Below are 22,229 nucleotides of genomic sequence, written 5' to 3' on the forward strand. Positions count from 1 at the left end.
TCACCACAGGTCTACCTACTGTACAATAGTGTCAGCTTCAGATTCCTACCAAGGCTCCTTGCTGTAAACACTTCAACCAGTGCAAAGTAGCTCCTGTTACCAGCTGCAATCCTTGCATGTATTTCGTCTCTCTTATCATTATTCTCAGTTACCAGTGACCCAAGATATTTAAAGCTCTGACAGTGTTCATATTTTTCTCCATTCAAAGTCATGCTACTTTCTCCTTCACTATATCTCTTCCTAGATATTAACATATACTTGGTCTTTGACTGATTAATGGTCAGCCCCATCTCTGCACCATATCTTTCTACTTTTTCAAGCTTTTATTCCAGGCCCTGTTTCCTCCCGGATAACAAATCAATGTCATCCGCGTATGTGTGCTCCCGAGCCACTCTATTAAACAGTGCTCCCCCAGTGTTGTTGCTTTGTGTCTTTCGCATTACTTTCTCAAAGGCAACATTAAACAGAATAGTGTAGAGCACATCACCCTGCCTCAGTCCTCGGTTTACTTCAGATGCCTTCGATAAAGTGCCCTCGATGTTTTCTTCGCATATTGTTCTTCTCAAAGTCCTTTGAAACAATCTTGTCAATTTGTTAGGGACTCCTTTCTCTTGTATTGCCTTCCAAAGTTGATTGCTTTTGATACTATCATAAGCATGTTTAAAATCGATGAACAGCTGGTGGACATCGATGTTATACACGTAACATTTTTCAAGGATCTGTCTGATAGTGAAAATCTTTCTTCTAGTGGATCTGTTAGTTCCGAAACGACACTAGTAGTCCCCTAGATACTCTTCTACATGTGTTCTTAACCGCCAAGCCATGATTTTTTTCCTAATACTTTATATACTGTACAGATCAGTGCAATTCCTCTATAATTCCCGCAGTCAGCTTTGTTGTGTTTTTTATGTACAGGGAAGAGCATTGCTGCACTTCACTGTTTCAGCATACTTTCTTTTCACCATGTTGTTGTTGTTGTTGTCGTCGTTGTCGTCGTCGTCGTCGTCGTCGTCGTCTTCAGTCCTGAGACTGGTTTGATGCAGCTCTCCATGCTACTCTATCCTGTGCAAGTCTCTTCGTCTCCCAGTACCTACTGCAACCTATGTTCTTCTGAATCTGCTTAGTGTATTCATCTACTGGTCTCCCTCTACGATTTTTACTCTCCACACTGCCCTCCAATACTAAACTGGTGAACCCTTGATGCCTCAGAACATGCCCTACCAACCGGTCCCTTCTTCTAGTCAAGTTGTGCCACAAATTTCTCCTCTCTCCAATTCTATTCAATACCTCCTCATTAGTTACGTGATCTACCCACCTAATCTTCAACATTCTTCTATAACACCACATTTCGGAAGCTTCTATTCTCTTCTTGTTCAAACCATTTATCGTCCATGTTTCACTTCCATACGTGGCTACACTCCATACAAATACTTTCAGAAACTACTTCCTGACACTTAGATCTATACTCGATGTTAACAAATTTCTCTTCTTCAGAAACTCTTTCCTTGCCATTGCTAGTCTACATTTTATATCCTCTCTACTTCGACCATCATCAGTTATTTTGCTCCCCAAATAGCTAAACTCATCTACTACTTTAAGCGTCTCATTTCCTAATCTAATTCCCTCAGCATCAACTGATTTAATTCGACTACATTCCATTATCCTCGTTTTGCTTTTGTTGATGTTCATCTTATATCCTCCTTTAAAGACACTGTCCATTCCGTTCAGCAGCTCTTCCAAGTCCTATGCTGTCTCTGACAGAATTACAAAATGTCATCGGCGAACCTCAGTTTTTATTTCTTCTCCATGGATTTTAATTCCGACTCCAAATTTTTCTTTTGTTTCCTTTACGGCTTGCTCAGTATACAGATTGAACAACATCGGGGAGAGGCTACAACCCTGTCTCACTCCTTTCCCAACCACTGCTTCCCTTTCATGTCCCTCGACTCTTATAACTGCCATCTGGTTTCTGTACAAATTGTAAATAGCCTTTTGCTCCCTGTATTTTACCCCTGCCCCCTTCAGAATTTGAAAGAGAGTATTCCAGTCAACATTGTCAAAAGCTTTCTCTAAGTCTTAAAAGTGCTAGAAATGTAGGTTTGCCTTTCCTTAATCTATTTTCTAAGATAAGTCGTAGTGTCAGTATTGCCTCACATGTTCCAATATTTCCACGGAATCCAAACTGATCTTCCCCGAGGTCAGCTTCTACCAGTTTTTCCATTCGTCTGTAAAGAATTCGCATTAGTATTTTGCAGCCGTGACTTATTAAACTGATTGTTCAGTAATTTTCACACCTGTCAACATCTGCTTTCTTTGGGATTGGGATTATTATATTCTTCTTGAAGTTTGAGGGTATTTTGCCTGCCTAGTACATCTTGCTCACCAGATGGATGGGTTTTGTTGTGGCTGACTCTCTCAAGGCTATCAGTAATTCTAATGGAAGGTTGTCTACTGCCGGGGCCTTGTTTCGAGTTATATCTTTCAGTGCTCTGTCAAATTCTGCTCTCAATATCATATCTCCCATTTCATCTTCACCTATGCCCTATTTCATTTCCATAATATTGCCCTCACCCTTGTGTAGACCCTCTATATACTCCTTCCACCTTTCTGCTTTTCCTTCTTTGCTTAGAACTGGTTTTCCGTCTGAGTTCTTGATATTTGCACAGGTGATTCTCTTTTCTCCAAAGGTCTCCTTAATTTTCCTGTAAGCGGCATCTAACTTAACCCTAGTGATATATACTTCTACGTCCTTATGTATGTCCTCAAGGTCTCCCTACTTAGCCATTTTGCACTCCCTGTCCATCTACTTTTTGAGACGTTTTTTATTCCCTTTCACCTGCTTCATTTGCTGCTTTTTTATATTTTCTCCTTTCATCAATTAAATTCAATATCCGCTATTAGGATAATGATCATTAAATACAGGGATACTACTGACAACAGGCTTACTAAGCAAAAAGGGTAAATATAAAAATTAACGTAAACCATTTCCTTTTGTTTGATTTATTTCCCCTTGGCTTATCAAAACGTAGACAGTCAATAAATGGCATCGGTTTAGAATAGGTACAGTGTTAACTTTCAAGCCTGTACTTTGTCAGTATAGCAGTTTGGAATTTTAATTTGTCAGAATTATTCTCAACAACCCTCTTAAGAAAAAATGGGGGTCCTCATATACTTTGGTAAATATGGTGTTAAAAATTATTATAAAAATTAGTGCTGACTTAATAAGATGAGTTTTATTGCAGATTGTATAGGTTCTGTTCCCGAGCTACTGTATGTGACAGTCTGTGTTTGCCTTCCAGACGGTGCAGCTGTCCTTCGACTTCCCATTCTATGGGCACCCGGTGCGCAATGTGACAGTGGCGACGGGTGGGTTCGTCTACATGGGCGACTTCATCCACTCGTGGCTGGCTGCGACGCAGTACGTCGCTCCGCTCATGGCCAACTTTGACACCAGCATCTCCGACCACTCTTTCGTGAAGTACTTGGATAATGGTGGGTGCAGATATTTTAATGTGGTCGTATACTGTCGTTACTGCACAAATGTGTGAGTGGAGCAGAAAATTGAACGACTGACAAATCGTGCAGTGAATGGCATTAGGTTTTATTTGTGTGGTTACTGTTCTCATAAAATATTTCCTTGTAGCATTAGTTATGGTTTTAACAATTTTTTGTTTTAATCAAGTGTTAAAAATAGTGACTTGTGCACCAAAAAGTTGTTTTTGACAAACATTAGAAGACTAACCCATAAAATGTGATTTACTAGCATGTTCAGAACTGTTTTTTTATGCATCTGTTAAGTACGTGCTGGGAGTGAAAGATAATTTGTAACTTCTAGAGAAACCATGGAGTTGAAGAAAATGAAAGGGAGCCAGTAGTTAAAAAGGATGACAGGGCTGTAGGCTAGATCCAGTTTTAATTAGCCTTTGCGTTGAGCAATCTGTAAAGGAAACCGAGGAGAAATTTAGAAAGGGGACGGAAGTTTGTGGAGCAGAAAGGAAAATCTTATCTGTCGATGACACTGCAGTTCTGTCAGCGACAGTAGAGGACTTGAAAGAGCAGTTGAGAGGAATGGGTAATGTATTGAAAAGTTGTGATAAGATAAACATAATCAAAAGTAAACACAAGTAATATAATGTAACCAAATTAAATTGGGCATTACTGAGGAATTAGATTAAGAGATGAGATGCTAAAAGTGTGTAAGACGAGTTTATCTATTTGGTCAGCAGAATAACTGGGAAGATATAAGATGCAGAATAGCAATAGTGAGAAAAACATTTCTGAAAAAGAGGAATTTATTAGTATCTAATATCAACTTAGACATTGTGATATGCTTTTCTGAAGGTATTAGTCTTTAGTGTAGCATTTTACAGAAGTGGAACGTTGACAATAAGCAGTTCAGACAAGTAGGGACAAGAAGCTCCTTAAAGTTTGTGCTGAGCAAAAATGCTAAAGATTATATGGGTAGATAGAACTACTATTGAGATTGTCCTGAATTGAATGGGCGAAATTGCAGTTTGACACATCCTAAGAGAACGAATAGGATAAGACGCTTTCTGAGGAATCAAGGAATTATCATTTTTGACATAGAAATGACAGTCAAAGCCTTCAATTTCGCCACAGAGCTGTTTTATATAGATTTTGGCAAAATTTCGTTACATTTGGCTGCTCTGATAGTGGTCTCCAATTGCAACTGGACCCTTATCACAGGCATTCAAACATATTATAAAAAATTGTGTGTGTGTGTGTGTGTGTGTGTGTGTGTGTGTGTGTGTGTGTGTGTGTGTGTGTTTGTTTGTTTGTTTTCCACATCTCCTCCTAAACCATTGGACTGTTTCCACCAAACTTTGTACACACATCACGTACTGTGAGGCAACAATCGCTGTGGGAGTAAGAACCACCTAACAATCATAGACACCGTGTCGTAATGAAATTTGTGAAAAACTGCCACATCGTGCACGACATTTAAATTCATTACTTCTTTTCTACTAACACTACTTGCAACACATTTTGCAGGCAGTATCTGCATATGCTGTTGAATATGCTATACAATTACATCATTCTGTGACACACACATTAGAAGATACGGCATCATAAACGTCGAGATGCATGGAAAAATGCTGCATCATGCATGAAGTTTTAGTACACTTATTCCTTACTACTAAGACACTCCTACTGTCAAGTCAACTTAAGGAAATCCCTGACATGCAGCAGCTCTTTTGACGCCTTTCCACTGCCAAGTGTAAATGACTCTAGGTGAAGACTGTAGCAGTCTATAAAACTGCGAGTCAGTCTTGCCGTAGAGATGGTTATAAAACTATGTTGTAGAGATGTGTAGCAGTTGTGGCCATCATACAGAAGCTGTCTGGGATCATGTTTCTTAATGTTAATATTGCACTTACACATTTGTACATCATGCATATTTCTTTGTGCAACTGTTTCACAATTTCACAAGTGTTTTCATAAATGTGTTGAAATTAAATTTTTTCTATACTTTACTACATATACTGTTCATTTTTTGTTTTCAATTTTAATAGAAAATAGGCAAAATGAGTAGCCGATCAATGCCAGGTTTGTCAGCTAGCTGTATAGTAAATTGATTTATGTATGTTTGGCTCCTTGCATCTCAGGTGCTGCCTGCCAAATTCCTCCAAACCAGAATATGTACATTAAGTAAGATGGTTAATTCTGCCGTGCCCTGTACACATATCTGCAGGTAGAGGTTTCATTTAAAGTAAAGAACAAAGGAAAATGTAATGGCTGTGTGTTGTCTGAAGTTGGAGCTTGAGGAAACTGTGTGCGCGTCTGCAGGTACGGCATTCACGGTTCAGTGGGAGAACGTGCACCTCCAGGACCGTGCCGAGGCGGGCGGCTTCTCCTTCCAGCTCACACTACACCGCTCGGGTGACATCGTCTTCGTCTACCGCGACGTGCCGCTGCCCGTCGAGGAGATAGCGGACTACCACCACCCGGTGAAGGTCGGCATCTCGGACGCCTACATCATCGACCGCAATGTCTTCTGTGAGTATTCTACTCGGCACGTGCTTTACGTGGAGAATTGCTATCGTCATCATCAGTTATCTGCTATATTAGCAGGTCCTTTGCCTCTCCATTTTCTGCGATCCATTGCTTCCTTCTTAAGGCTGCTGTATGTTGTACCGTCCATCGTGTCATCCAGTATCTGGAATCTCTTCCTTCCTCGCTTTCTTTTCCCTTCTACATAACCTTCTAAAACTGTTTTTATCAGTCCGTCGTTCTTTCTTAATATATGCCCAATCCAATTTCTTTTTCTTCTCTTTATTACATCTAGTAACTGCCTTTTCTCTCCCACTCTTCTCAGTACCTCTTCATTTTTTACTCTGTCCATCCAACTTATTCCTTCCATCTTCCGCCATGTCCAGATCTCAAAAGCCTCCAGCCTTTCTCTGTCTTTTTTCTTCATAGTCCGTGTTTCGGCGCCATATAGAAGAACACTCCATACGAGACATTTTATGAGTCTCTTTCTGAGTTCTCTGTCCGTACCGCTGCAGAAGATTCTCCTTTTCTTATAAAACGCCTCTTTTACCATTGCTATCCTTGTTTTAATTTCTGTGGTGCACTTCCAGTCGGTGTCTATCCTGCTTCCAAGATACTTAAAATTTTGCACCTGTTCTAGTTTTTCTCCATTCAGCACAATTTTTAGTTCCTTATTTCCTCCTATTGCCAATACTTTTGTTTTATTTGTGTTAATTTTCATTCCATATTTTTTTCCGTTAGTTGCAATGGTGTCCACCAAATCCTGTAATTCTTTTTCCCCTGTGGCTAGAAGGACCACGTCATCAGCAAATCTCAAGCACCCTACTCTTCTTCCTCCAATTTCTACTCCTTTGTCATCTAATGAGCATTGGTCAATCATATTTTCCAAGTACAGGTTGAAAAGAGTAGGTGATAAACAGCATCCTTGTCTTACTCCTTTCCCTAGTCTGATCCAGTTCGTACTTTCTCCTCTCACTTTAACTGAAACTTTTTGATCAAGGTACAATGAGTTTATAAGTCTTCTGGTTTTCCAGTCCACTCTCTTTTCCCTCATAATAGTCGCCAGCTTGTCCCAAACCACATTGTCAAATGCCTTTTCTAAATCGATGAAGCACATATATAGGTCTCTTCCTTTTTCAATAAACCTTTCTCCTAAGATTGCTATAAATTGCTATAAAAGTGAATAAATGTGAGGGTGATATAGCAAATTTTGCGACCACAATAAATAACCTGTTGTGTCCTTCAAAAAGTGTGCCAGTTTGGATACATCATTAAAGCTTCCCACGGAGGCACTGTAACAAAAATGTATGAAGAGGCTGTGCGCAGACTAACAAAAGACTGCATGTAAAATCACAACCCCCCTCCCCCCCTCCCCTGCCCTCTGGGTGTGGTGTTCTTGTTGCTAGGTTCCTATTTGAGCTAGGAACATGGGGTACAAAGTTCCTGCTTTAGCGCAGACCAGCAGTCATTTGTGTAGCCATTCGAACATCTGCCTTCTGTAGCTATGTTACAGTATATTAAATAAGTTTTGAATGATACACCAGGGCTGGCACTCAAACTGTGCAAATTGATTAATTCCTTGTACAAAAGGTTTTAGTTACAGTGAAATTAATGCTCAACTGATGGCACCATTTCTATGTGACCATTCGGACCTCACATGCAAAAGCAGTCGCCCTTAAATAACTTTGGCGTGGACCGAGACTGAGGGTTCAAATCAGTTCCACTGGTGTATCAGACTGGCATAATATAAGTTTTAACCATTTCAAAAAGTGTTGCTTCATTTGTGTTTTACGTTCTTTTTCTGGGGTGTTTATGAAACATGCTGCTTCTATGTTACAAACTTGTATGAATTGTTTCAAACTTTCAACAATTTTTTTAGAGCTCAAAAAGCTGAGGTCATTAGCAGCAATGTCACAACCTTACAACACTAACAAGTAAAATAAGTTAAAAGCGAATACACGTTGTGCCGAATTGATGGAAAGATATAGGGCTAAAAACAAGGACTTCCCCTCGGAGAAAGATCCACAAAATATGCCGCAGAGACAGCAGTGGTTCCGAACGAAAGATTAAAGGTCTTTGCCATATTGCTACAATGGATTAAAAATAAAGCACAGTAAACAACCTGCGTGTTGACCACTAAAAGAGCTGATAACTCAGACGGCAAACATATATTGGAATGGCAATGGCAAAAATCAGTGGCCAATACACAAACTAGCTAAAGTGATCTCACGACGAGAGGGCCGACAGGAGGTTGCAAAGCTGTTGGGAGAGGTTTAATTCCCCGGAGCTTGTTCCCATTAGGAGAAGACCAGTGGTGATGCCAAAGTGACACCATGTGCCGACATACAACAACACGGAGATCAGCTGAAGGAGTGGAAGAGATAGCAGGCCGAGGTAGCAAGACTCCAGCCTCGGCAGCTGTGTCAGCAGCGTCATTTCCCATCAGACCAACATGACGGTGAACCCACACGAACATTGCAGCGCCTTCTTCAACAGTGAGCAAGTGGAAGCTTCCCTGGACCCGTTGCAGTAAGCGTGGACTGTGTACAGCACACAGAGGCTATAAAAGGGCGCTGAGAGATTCTAAGCATACGCCACAGTTAAAAAGCCTGTGTCGCCGGATGTAATGCGTGAAGGGCGAACAGCTCTGCAGTAAATATTCAGTAGTGTTATGGAAGCTGATACCGAAAGTGGTTGGTACCAATGACGCAGCACACCCAACACCACGCTCAGTCTTAGAGACTTCATTGTATGTGAAGATTGCGTGCGAAGGTGGAGAAACTTAGAGCGATGGATTGTATCTGGAGTAGTATCCTTAGAAAGGAAATGAAGTCCAAGTTGAGCGTGAGCTGGTGCACAAAGCCAAGGCGGTGAAGGGTTCAACCCATGGGGAGTGTGGCAGATAGCGTGAACTTAAGCTGCTGGAGCAATAGCCAAAAGCAAATTCTGGAAAGTAACAGAGGAGGAGAGCACGTCTAAACGTTGAACAATAATGGATAGATCGATAAACTCAATGTAATTTTTTTTCATCCAATAATCTTAATCTGTTGTAGGGATACGATGGTTCGAAGTCGAACAAAATGTAGCCTGTAAAATTTGTTCTTACTTGAATTTAATGCATGGAAACGGTTTAAAGTGAACCAAATAAAAAAAAAATGCATTCTTACAATAAAACTGAAAACACATGTTCTGAAATCTACTTTCATTCAGATTTTACATTTAAAAAAAAAAAAAACTTTTTGCGAGATTTTTAGGCATGCTACTTCTCAGTTGTATACTTCAGTGAATCCGCTTGAATTTTGTAAGAAGGCAGACAAATACCTGTAATTATGGCCGTCCTGTCATTTTATGAAAGCTTTATCTGTTGCCATCATACAAGCAACATGGTCCAAAAGATAATAAAAAACCTATTCCAGATCAGTTGTTGCCAGTCAACTAAAACTCATTGGTTACCAAGGTTGCAGTATAACTTCACAGTTATGGTAAAGTAGAAGTTGGAAACCAGAATGAACAATGTTCCTTTTATAGCAAAAAGGTTAATATTTCCAGGACAGAGTTAGAGATATAAAAGAAAAGAACTAGCTTTTCTACTTATCTGGGAGTGTCAGACGTTTATATCAAAACGTCTTTACATTGTCATGCTTTTTTATGAGTTAACCCTACTTCCCCACCACAATGAGGTCTCAGAGAACAACCCGCTCTTATAGGTATGGTGAGAGGTGTAAAAACAAATGCACACAAATTTATGCGCTTCTAGAGACTAATGCCTCCATAACAGGAAACATCAGAGTGTGAGGGTGCATCTATAATAGGAAATATCCCAAGGTGGTGTTGCGTGCATCCTAAACTTTAACACATTGTCATGTTACGTGACATGACAAATGCTGTGTTTGATGACATGATGGCGCATGTCATGCTATACGACATTGACATCTTGTATCCTGTTACAACACATCATGTAAAGTAAAGTATTACATGGCATGGGTACTGATATTAACAAGTAAAAATAGCATGAATATGCCAACATGTTTTGAATTTAAATGTCTTTGAAGCTACCAGATAAATCGAAAAGCTAATTACTGTCTTGCATCCCTAACTCCGCCCAGGACCTATTCGCTTTTGTGTGTGTGTGTGTGTGTGTGTGTGTGTGTGTGTGTGTGTGTGTGTGTGTTTGTTTGTTACTATAGGAGTGTTCTTCATTCTGGTGATGTTATATACTGCATTTTTTTTTCATAACCCATTAAGAAAATAAATAAACATGTTCATCACACCTTCTCATTTCAGTTACCAAAAATGGTCAGGCATATGACTACCTTCACTCTGCTGGCATGCAAGTACTTCTGTCCGTGAAATGTGCTATGGCTGTCCCGACAAGACTGCATTTCCACTTTGCCACCAATGTCTCAAATTTTCTCCTATAACTTATGGATGTTTTGGAGTTTGACTGATTGCAAATAAACTCAAAGTTAGAAATTGTGTGTCCCGTTCCTTATGGTTTGATCAGTGATGTTGGTGTCACACAGTACAAATCGCCACTGGTGATACTGTCATGATTTATAAACTCTGTGTACACAACTCCCTCGGAGGCAAAGGAAGCTGTGGAGGTGACCTCTCCTGTTGGTGGAAACTTTTCATTTCTTTTGCGGAGGCAATCAGGTCTAATGTCATCCCGTAGACCCTCTTTGTTGCGGACTTGAAGTGATAGATCTGTCTCATCTCTCGTAGTGGACCGGGTTAGGAACTGGTTGTCTGGCGTGGAATAATGCTCGATGATATCCCGAGGTACTTGCACCTTTGTGTACAGGTGACAGTGATCATGAAACCCAGGTTGTTCTGCAATATCTGTGAATCTGTTCCTCAATTCTTGGTCATTCTTGCCTTTTATCAGTGTCAATGGCCTTTGTACAGGATAAGCATTACACACAAGATGTGTTCAAAAAGTATCAGTAACTTTCATTTTCTGGGAATAATTTTATTAGTCTATATTAACGTTAACTACTTCCAAGTTGTTTACATCCGATATCAAACAATAGAAAATACAGGATGGAATGTAACAATAGTATGAAAAGGAAAGTTGCTACTCACCATATAGCGGAGATGCCGAGTCGTAGATAGGCACAACAAAAAGACTGCTGCAATAACATATTAGAGAAGGGAAGTTGCTACTCACCATATAGCCGAGATGCTGAGTTGCGATAGATAGAACAAAAAGATTCACACAATTACAGCTTTCGGCCATTCAGGCCTTTGTCAGCAATAGGCTGCAGACGTGTGTGTGTGTGTGTGTGTGTGTGTGTGTGTGTGTGTTTATTGCTGACAAAGGCTGTAATGGCCAAAAGCTATAATTGTGTGAATCTTTTTGTTCTGCCAACTTCATCAGCAGCTTCTTTGAGTGTGATTCGCTGATTGTTCGTGATCATTTCTTACACTTTACAAGTTTTCATGTTTATGGGCTGGGGAATGTGGAATGTTTCTCATAAACTTCTTCTTAGCCATCATGGATTCGCTTATGCCACTCATAACCCCCTTTTAAAACTGTTACTTTTTATTCTGTTTTTATAGCAAACTTCAATGTAAATTCTGTCATCCGTTTTTAAAACAAATCAATAATCACCACCCATAACAAAACACATGGGTAATCTTCGTGGCAACTGACGACACACTAAACTTCGAATATGGCTACCAATGTACATATACATTTCAGATGTGTATAGCAATACAACAACAAAAATGTGTGTTAATTGAACTAATATGACCCACAAAACTACAATGCCCCAGATACTTCTTGAACACACCTCATATGTCTGTGCAACCTGTGTCAGATTGTTGGCACCGTTTCACTACGGTTTGACATGATGTTGCTTTTGGTGCATATACTGCAACTCTCACAGTGAATCTGTCTGTAATTCTGACATTTTGCCCACAGGAGTCGATTTGTCCAGTTTACTTCAGTTTTGGAGTACATTTCCAGTTGCCTCACAAATTCACAACCGCTTCTCCCCTCCCTCTCTCCCCCACCTCCACCCCAGCATTCACCACCCCATCTCGACAAAAAATACGCCACTTGGGTTGTGTGGTGGTCTTAGTGTGGGCCGACGTGTGTAACTTACTTTCTCGAATACCCGTGTGAATATTTAGTGTTGTGTCCCAACAGAAGAGGGTGGGGGGTTACAGTTCAGACTGCACGAATCAGTGCCACATAATCACTGGGCACCTACAAGAGATAAAGATTTTAGATTTTAGGATTCAGTACGTGCTTGCTGCAGGAGACTCGAGGATTAACACCGTTTATTTGCAGTCAAACTAACTGCTACACTGAAGGCTAATTCTAAACATGAGAAAAAGCAAAGAGAGCAGCTGTTCGCACAACAGAAGTCAGTTCTGAGCCTCGGAGTGAGTGCCAACAGAAGCAGTAAACACTGGCAGCATGTTAAATACAAATATAAAGAAGCAGCACTCTAAATGAGAAAAAGGTGTGCCCGGGCTTACCAACTCTGACAATGAAAAATGTGGATTAAGTGTTCTAATGATCTGACAGGGGACTGTTTGAATACAAAAATGTGTGGATTTTTAAAGGATTATGGTGGTGCACTATTTCTCCCTTCCTATAGTCGGCCCACTAACTCACCGCCACTTTACTGTCTTTCGTCAGTCTGAAAAGTGTCTGTGTACCTCCAGGATGCCTCTAGCCAACCACACTTAGTCCTCCCCCTCTCGTACTCAGTAGGTAGGGATGCTTCTGGAGTTTGTTAATGTAAACTTTAGGTTTGGTAGCAACAGCGTTCAGCTGAAAGCTAAATGCCACTGCTCTTCCTCTTATGGCTAGCAGAATAGTGTTTTAAATAATTTGGCCCTGCCCCAAGGTGTGTGTGTGTGTGTGTGTGTGTGTGTGTGTGTGTGTGTTAGAGAGAGAGAGAGAGAGAGAGAGAGAGAGAGAGAGAGAGAGAGAGACTGCTGTTGTAGCACTCTTCAGCTGTGTAACCCACTGACATTACCATTCTCTGGGGCAAGTCTCAAGCTTGCTGCATCTGCTAAGACATACCTTTTTGTGATTGTCTTCTACTGTTTTGCCTTATAACAGTTACTAGGCCACGGATGGAGCGATCAGTTAATTTTGTGAAGTGTAACTTCTCCCCTGGAACAGCTGCCCAGACCGCCTACAATTTGCAGGGCTCCAATGTTACGGTTTTCCTCTGATGACATAAACACCAACACATGCGCCTCTGATTTCTATCTTGGAGTGCCATAGTTGGCTTCCAACAGCCTTAAGCCTGGTTCACACGACGACACTAGGTTGCAGGCAACTGCGCTATCGGCCACTGCGCATGCGTGCCGCGCGTTTGCGCAACTTGTCGGTGAAACTAAACACTTTCAGTGTGTTCCAACTTTGTCGACACTAGTGGCGTGAGTTTTGAGGTTATGTGTGTTCGTAGAGTGTAGAAAAACTGAAATATGAAGTGGGGAACAGAGAATAATGTTCACTTTTTGGATATCTGTGCTTTGTATAGGTGTTCGTGGGATTTCAGTGATGCTGATTACAAAAATATGCAATATATTGCTGCCACTGAGACAGTCATGTGCGATCGTAACACAGGTGGTTTGTCGATGTCTGGGCTGCAGGGCAAAATTTATTGAGTTAGGAGCACATATACAACTGAATTAAGTAAAATACAAGCAAGTGTAATTGTAGGTGTGGCAACCCTCTCGTCTAAAAGACTAAAATTCCATCGTTAGAGTTGGCCAACTCTTTGTTAAGGAATATTGTTGACAGGAGGGAAGGCTAAACTAATTCAAGAAGCTGCATTCTTTATTCAATATTCATCTATTCAAAACATTGCTGCAGTGCTCCCCATTCACATATGTTAGAATTTTGAAATGTTGCCACTGTACAGATCTATCTTCTTGATAGCAGTCTGCAAACCATTCTCTTATTAATGAGGCCTGCTTCGAATAATTGTTGTTGCTAATGTTAATAATTATTACTGTTAATGAAATAGTGTCATCGCTGGCCGTTGTGGCCGAGTGGTTCTAGGCACTTCAGTCTGGAACCGCGCGACCGCTACAGTTGCAGGTTCGAATCCTGCCTCGGCCGTGGATGTGTGTGATGTCCTTAGGTTAGTTAGGTTTAAGTAGTTCTAAGTTCTAGGGGACTGATGACCTCAGATGTTAAGTCCCATAGTGCTTAGAGCCATTTGAACCATTTGAAATAGTGTCATCACCAACTAAAACTGTACTTACAGCATGCAGAGGGTTCTCAGTTGTAATGCACGCAATATGATATGTAATTTCAGTTCTGGCGACAGTGCTTCGTGCATTACAGCATCTTTATTCCCTATCACATAATTAACTCTATTTAGAAGAACCGTGAACAGTTCTGGCAGCATTCTAAGATAATCAAGTCATCCAGTCACGAATCGAAACATGGTCCTTATTTTTTTCTTATGCAGCGATTCCACGCAACAAGCTTTAAGTCCATCACAACTTGTGCAACGTGCAGCTGCCAAAACTTTCATTTCAGACACGACTCGGGGACCGACAAAACGACAAAACTGTAGAGTATACTGGTGTCGCCGTGTCTACAGTCATATATGAAACCACTTGAGTGCAACTCATTCCACGCAATACGTGGCTCAACCCAGTGCTGTCGTCTAGACTAGGCTTTAAGCTTAACCGTGTACAAGTAAATATGAGACATTAGTTATAATTACCCGCTGTTGCTCATTCTAGTAATACTGCGTGTGCCCACAGTTGTGCGGCGGAAGACCATCTACGAGTACCACCGGGTGGCGTTCAACCACGAGGACATCCAGAACGGGACGGTGATAGTGCTGAGCGCACTGCCCACCTGCCGCTCAGCCCCGGACTGCGTCACCTGTCTCACGGGCGTCCAAAACTTCCAGGTCAGTGGTTAGCAGAGGCTTTCAGGAGTGGTATCTCACCTGTGAGCGAGATGGGCTTTCTCTAGTATCTCGAATGCTGTTCGTTTGAGCTTCAAGAAGGTGCGGCCAGCATGTGGTTATCAAATGTTTAGGGCAGTTCATTCCTTTCGTGGTTGTTATTTCACATGTACATTTGAAAAATTAAAGGTCAGAAACTGTCTTCAGCTATGATCGATTCACTTTCATTACCAGAAAAGCTACAGTTGTCCAATTTTTGCCATATCCCACGAATCCAAATAGACAGTTTTCATTCCAACCTAAGATTTTCAAAGTTAAATTGTACAGTGATTTTTATCAGGATGGCAAAGATGGAAAAATATAACAAATAAGTATCAAAACACATTTATACCTATGACTATGATAAATGTGAAATTGCAAGTCTCTGGTAATACGTAAAGGAAAGTGGAACTGCAGTTGGAAGTGAAATTACAAGGGTTCTTTGCTAAACCTGGTAAATTTCTGTGAAAGATTACAACATTTTTGTTGCACCTTCGTAATCTTGATTATTCCGAGAATCGTATAAAGAATTTCAACAGTGTTCACCTTACAGTTCGTTGTTGGTAGCCATCTGAATTTGTCAGTTTGTTGAGTGCGATTGAAAATGAATGTTATTTAAAGGTTTTTCTTTGAAGGGTTGGACTGCCACAAAAAATCAAAACAGATTTGGTTGAAGTTCACGTGGGCTCTGCACAACCACTGGAGACCATTTATTTTTATATTAATGAATTTAAACATGTTTGTACAAGCCCTGAAGCACACTCCGTCCATCGAGCTAAGGTCACCACGAAGAAAACCATTGATAAAATTTATGCTATGATAATGCATGATCACCGAACAAAAATAGCTGAGATTACTGAGACTGTACGCATAACAACAGTGTGATAGCATTATGTCCTGCATGGGGAGTTGGTTACAAAGAAGCTCTGTGCGAGGTGGGTGCCACGATTGCTCAGTCCACTAAAAGTGCATCCGGCACAGACTTTCTGTGCTGATTTGTGACTGTTGATGTAGCCTGGATCCATCGTTCAGAATCAGAAAGACGGTGAAAAACAACGGACAAAAGTTGGTGAAAGTACACCGAAGAAGGCAGGGACCATTTTGTCTGATGGTAAGGTGATAGTCGCTGCTTTTTTGTATTACCGAGGAACAATCCTCATAGATTACTTGGATAAAGCCGGAACTGTAACTGGGTCCTTTGAAAGTTGCAATGTCTGAAAAAAGACCAAGGTTAGCACACAAAAAAGGGCTTTTTCACCAGGTTAATGCACCATCCCACACTTTGCAATAACGTAACAAAACTACACGAGTTGGTTCCTTGTCCACCCTACTCACTGGATCGACCCCCCAAGTGATTGCTATTTCATTAACACCAATAATTATTAACATTATTAACAATAATTATTCGAAGCAGGCCGCATTAAGAAGAGAATGGTTTGCAAACTACTCTCTTGAAGATAGATCTGTACAGTGCCAATATTTCAAAATATTTGGACTTGGGCTTGCTGGGAAGAAATTTTCATCAACTGAGGAATTGATAGTTGCAGACAAAGAGTATTTGAACCATTTGCATAATATTTTTTCCTTGCAGTTTTAACAGATTTAACAAACCAAACTCATTTACGCTGAACATTTGTGTGAGATATTTCAAGAGTGCTTTGGCACATCACTTATCAATGTTTTCATGTTCTATGAAGTTTCCTATGACGTATGCATCCCAGTGAATACAAAGTATGTACAAATCAGTAGAATTACTAAGGAGTGTAGCATTGTTACAAAACAGCAGTACATAAGAAAATACAGTTGATGGTTCAGACAGAAAAGACAATGATTTGATCTGATTTTCATGAATCGACACACTGTGCCAGCTATAACCACATGTCCCCACTGTTGATCGCTCATAGCCTTCTATAAGGTGTATCACAATTAATGGCGTAAACATGTACGGTTGAAATTGCATGATACTAGAAGCAAAAACAGCTTCGGTCGACGTAGGTCCTCGGGTGAACTGTTTGCGAGATAATAGTGCCTTCGTGGTTACCAGCCACCACTGACTTGATTCTGTGTAAATGTCATTCCAGTCTGGAAACTGTAACAATAATGTACAACATTAAGAGAAGTTGCTAGGGATATTCTGGTTGAACTGCAACTGTTTCGAATGAACAGTGCTACAGGTACATGATGTACTTGTAGTTAAATGTTGTTTCATACATTGAGTTTGTTTAGTAACAGTCTACTCATGAACACCTAGAACCCCTCACCACACGTTTAGTGAGAATAATCGCTGATGTGGAGACTCTGGCACTGTATGTGTGTTGGAGCTCAGATGACTCCAACATGAGAATTGTGATAATTGAACAGAGACTCAAGAGTGAACCCTGTTTCATCTATATAAATAAAAATTAAAAGCTGTTCATTGGTAAGCGCATCAGTTGAGAATGGCTGGAATGATTGAGTATTAAAAAAAAGAAAAGAAATGATTTTTCATAATAGTCTGAATAAGATTTTTAGCAAAAGAAAAATTGGAAAAGTTGTCCGGAAAATTTGGGAAGACTTGAATGTGCCTTTTTCTATGGGATTTTTTTTTATGAACTCAGGACCATAACTCAAGATTTGGGCAGTGGATATCTGTAATTCTTTTTGTTTTGTTTGTTTGCTATGGTCTTGGAAAGCTTTTCAGGAAAAACAAATTTGGACAATTATAAAAGGAACACCGAAAATTTGGACAAGCTACAAAAGTAATTATTATTGTATGCACTCCTAAATGTAACTGGCAAGAGGGACAACACATTTGATGCTATCTTGTTTTGTCCGTTATGCTTCCAGGATGTAAATAACTCAACTGAATGTTTTCAGTTAAAAGAAAGGTCAGGGGAGAGATTTTGGGAAAACACTTCCCAGCTTAAATCAAAATTATATTAATTTGTTTCTACTTTCATGTTTTGCAATCTGTCCAGCAAATTGTATTTTATTTCTATCCCAATCCAAATTTATCTTGCTGCTATATGTGCAAATTTCATTTCACAGCTGATTGTCAAATTGTGAATAAAGCCAATTTTTTGTTACATATTGATGAAAAATTGTTTATTTATTTCCAGTTGAACCATAATTCTGTTGTAAGTTCATAGCAGTTTCATGAAATGAATTAAGTTTCGTCATTTGATCTCTAACAAATTTACAGATTTACATATGAAATAGTGAGAGCCTCAAAGTGACAAACGGTTATAAAGTAACAACAAAGTGAATAAATTGTCCGTATTCAGTGGAATTGTTTCACAGTTGACACAACTGTGTTGCAGTGCCATCAATAAGACAAAGCAATGTAAATCTCAGAGATCATAATGCTACACATTTCCAGCATTTCATTGTTGTAAAGCAGGTAGAATATGTCTCGCATGCAAAATTTCCCATTGGCATACTTCTGAAAGTATCCTCCTCAGATTTATCTATAGCCACAATTATTAACAAATACAATGGTCACTCAAAAGTAAGTTTCCTAATTTTTTACGATATTTACACGTATCCAATAGCTATTTGCAAAATGATAAGTTTATTGAAATTTGGACAGCTAGTCAGTCAGTAAAACATCATTGTATAATATAGGGTTGCCTATAGCTCATTGTTGCATCCACTGACAGAATGTCTAGAACCAAAATCCACCTCACTAACACACTGAACTCATTGGTTGTGGTGGACACATTTGACTGCAAAGCGTTGTTCTCCAAATATTACTGCGGCTCATTCCAGGAATTTGTACGGCAAGTCTCCTTGTCGAGGTTCTTGGAGTGTTCAACTGCTTCCACTTCCATATTCTCGAGCGTAGGTGTAAATAGTGCTGGCCTGCCTGCTCTTGCAACAAGTGCAAAGATCAGAGTTTCTCGAGGTGCCTTCAGGCACGGTCTGCTTTTTGATGAAGTGTGCAATCTCCTGTGCATTTCTGTTAACTCTACCTTATGTGAAGTACATACCTGTGTACCTGTGATTACTGCAATATTCTATGTTACCATATACTTCAACACAGATGTTGCTCTGAAAAAAACTGCTGAGAGTGTCTGTATGTCTGTGTACTGTTCTTTCATATCCACTCTGTTTACAACTTTGTTTTGAAAATATAAACAGAGACTACACCACGGGCTAGCATGTGGTGTTTACACAGAATCTTCTCAGTAGTGGCTGGTAACCACAAAGTCCCAATTAACTTGCAAATGTTTCATTTGTAGAGCTGTCTTTACTGAGACTTTCCTGCTTCTACAATTGTGTACTTTCAACTGCATGTGTTTACACCACTAATTATGATACACCCTGTATATTCACCCTATGGGATGCTGAAACTTTGTAGGTGTGTAAATTAATTGGTCCACTTGTGGATATGTTAAAAAAAATAATAGTTCAAATTTCTGGTACCCGGTGTAAATATGGTGCTGTAAGCAGCCAGAATGTGGTGTGGCTGTTGGAAAAGGGGAGGAACGAACAAAGACATGATAATGGTATTTGTGGCACATTCATTAGAATACAGTCACAAGTTACAACACGTGTTTGGCACGGTCTCCCGAAGTAGGCAACGTGCTGTATCTGTTATGTGGCACAGTCGACAGTTGCTAACAGCATATATGGTGTAATTGGAGTGATACGATGTCGTATCGTATCCTTCAAATCGGAAAGGGTCTGTTCACATCCCTGGTACTCAGATTTAGATGGAAATAAGTTTGTTGAATGTGAATAACTCTGTGTCCGCCATCCTAGGTACAGGTATTCTACCTGTCGGCGACGTGAAAATTTGTGCCGGATCGGGACTCGAACCTGGATTTTCCGCTTTTTGTAAGTGGCCACCTGACCGTTAGGCTATCTGTGCACACCTCCCAGATCGACCCAAACTTGCACACGTCACACTGTGCACGTCTATACCACAGTCTCTTAAATGTCATCACAGACAGGTAGAACGTCTGCAGAACTGCCACCATAGTGCATTAGTGACAGTACCACGTATTGTTCTTACCAGCCCGGTAGAGTATACGAGGGCACGAATAGCGTCGGATGTTCAGTGATTACTGTGCTGGAGATGGCACATACTTGTAAGAGGACAGTGTTATCCGCACTTGACGGTGTTTGGAAGGGGCCTGTTTGTGTGTGTCTTCATTTGGCTCGCATGCAATATCCAGAGTTGTGGGAGAATCTGATGTGATAGTGGCCCGATGTTGGACTGCACGAGAATGTGAGGGCAGGCGAAAGAGTCGTAAAGTTTTCAGCTGGCAGTGTGTGACCACCACAAGGGAGAATCACTGTAGTGTGCACTGAGCACGTTGTGACCTCTTAACGTGTGCCTACTGTCTGACAAAAAGTAACGGACTCCCTGCAACATTGTGTTATCTTACACTGACGGTTGGAGACTACTAGCAGATGAGCTAGGGAATTACCACTCTGTAGACTGCTGACGAATGGTGTCTCATTGTGTTTAGCAATGAATAGGAGTTCTGTACTACTCCTGATGACTATCAGCAGTGAATATGGCAGCAGTCATGGGAGAGGTCCCGTCCTTCCAAAATTTTAAAGAGCCAGAGTGATGTTACACCTTGCGCGACGGTGTGGTGAACTGTCGAGTAGGACTTCAAACCGTGGCTGGTGGTGATTGAAGGGACTCTGGTGGCACAATAGTGTTGTGGACAACCTCCAGTCTAGTCACGTGTTTCCTCGCGTGCTACAGTGTTGTGATACCATTCTTCAACAGAACGACATTTGTCCACGTGGCACATTTCTACGAATGGTCTGCTCGGTGCTGAACTACTCCCGTGGCCAGCAATATTCCCGTATTCCTCCCCAGTGGAACGTGTGGGACCAGCTTGAACTTAAATCCCATTTCAGGGCCAGTACCGAGGATGTCAAAGACCAGTTAAGACATCTGCGGGCCAGTTTGCCTCGGGAACTACCGTAGGTCTCTAGAAAGGCATAACGTTCCAAAGGATTGGAAAAGGGCACAGGTCATCCCCATTTTCAAGAAGATATGCAGAACTATAGACCTATATCTCTAACATCGATCAGTTGTAGAATTTTGGAGCACATATTATGTTAGAGTATAATGACTTTTCTGGAGACTAGAAATCTACAATGTAGGAATCAGCATGGGTTTCGAAAAAGACGATCGTGTGAAACCCAGCTCGCGCTACACGGGTTCCCAGGTAGATGCCGTGTTTCTTGACTTCCGCAAGGCGTTCGGCACAGTTCCCCGTAGTCGTTTAATGAACAAAGTAAGAGCATATGGACTATCAGACCAATTGTGTGATTGGATTGAAGAGTTCCTAGATAACAGAACGCAGCATGTCATTCTCAATGGAGAGAAGTCTTCCGAAGTAAGAGTGATTACAAGTGTGCCGGAGGTGAGTGTTGTAGGACCGTTGCTATTCACAATATACATAAATGACCTTGTGGATGACATTGGAAGTTCAGTGAGGCTTTTTGCGGATGATGCTGTGGTGTATCGAGAGGTTGTAACAATGGAAAATTGTACTGAAATGCAGGAGGATCTGCAACGAATTGATGCAAAGTGCAGGGAATGGCAATTGAATCTCAATGTAGACAAGTGTAATGTGCTGCGAATACATAGAAAGAAAGATCCCATATCATTTAGCTACAATATAGCAAGTCAGCAACTGGAAGCAGTTAATTCCATAAATTATCTGGGAGTAGGCATTGGGAGTGATTTAAAATGGAATAATGATATAAAGTTGATCGTTGGTAAAGCAGATGCCAGACTGAGATTCATTGGAAGAATCCTAAGGAAATGCAATACGAAAACAAAGGAAGTAGGTTACAGTATGCTTGTTCGCCCACTGCTTGAATACTGCTCAGCAGTGTGGGATCTGTACCAGATGGGGTTGACAGGAGAGAGAGAGAAGATCCAACGGAGAGCAGCGCACCTCGTTACAGGATCATTTAATAATTGTGCAAGCATTACGGAGATGATAGATAAACTCCTGTGGTAGAGTTTGCAGGAGAGATGCTCAGTAGCTCGGTACGGGCTTTTGTTAAAGTTTCGAGAACATACCTTCACCGAGGAGTCGAGCAGTATATTGCTCCCTCCTACGTATATCTCGCGAAGAGACAGTGAGGATAAAATCGGAGAGATTAGAGCCCACACAGAGGCATACCAACAATCCTTCTTTCCACGAACAATACGAGACTGGAATAGAAGAGAGAACCGATAGAGGTACTCAAGGTACCCTCCGCCACACACCGTCGGGTGGCATGCGGAGTATGGATGTAGATATAGGAGAGGAGACTACAGCT

At 40.8% G+C, this 22,229-nt stretch overlaps 1 protein-coding gene across 1 annotated transcript in view; it reads left to right on the plus strand.

Moving 5' to 3' along the window:
- LOC124720069 (plexin domain-containing protein 1) overlaps nucleotides 1-22,229 on the plus strand; it is a 450,028-nt gene that overhangs the window by 402,906 nt on the left and 24,893 nt on the right. Inside the window, exons 5-7 of the mRNA XM_047245336.1 lie at nucleotides 3,300-3,492; nucleotides 5,809-6,018; nucleotides 14,761-14,912. Coding sequence (XP_047101292.1) covers nucleotides 3,300-3,492; nucleotides 5,809-6,018; nucleotides 14,761-14,912 — 555 coding nt within the window. The remainder of the gene's footprint in view (nucleotides 1-3,299; nucleotides 3,493-5,808; nucleotides 6,019-14,760; nucleotides 14,913-22,229) is intronic.

The sequence above is a fragment of the Schistocerca piceifrons genome, chromosome 11 (assembly GCF_021461385.2).
Source record: "Schistocerca piceifrons isolate TAMUIC-IGC-003096 chromosome 11, iqSchPice1.1, whole genome shotgun sequence".
In the NCBI taxonomy this organism is placed as follows: Eukaryota; Metazoa; Arthropoda; class Insecta; order Orthoptera; family Acrididae; genus Schistocerca; species Schistocerca piceifrons.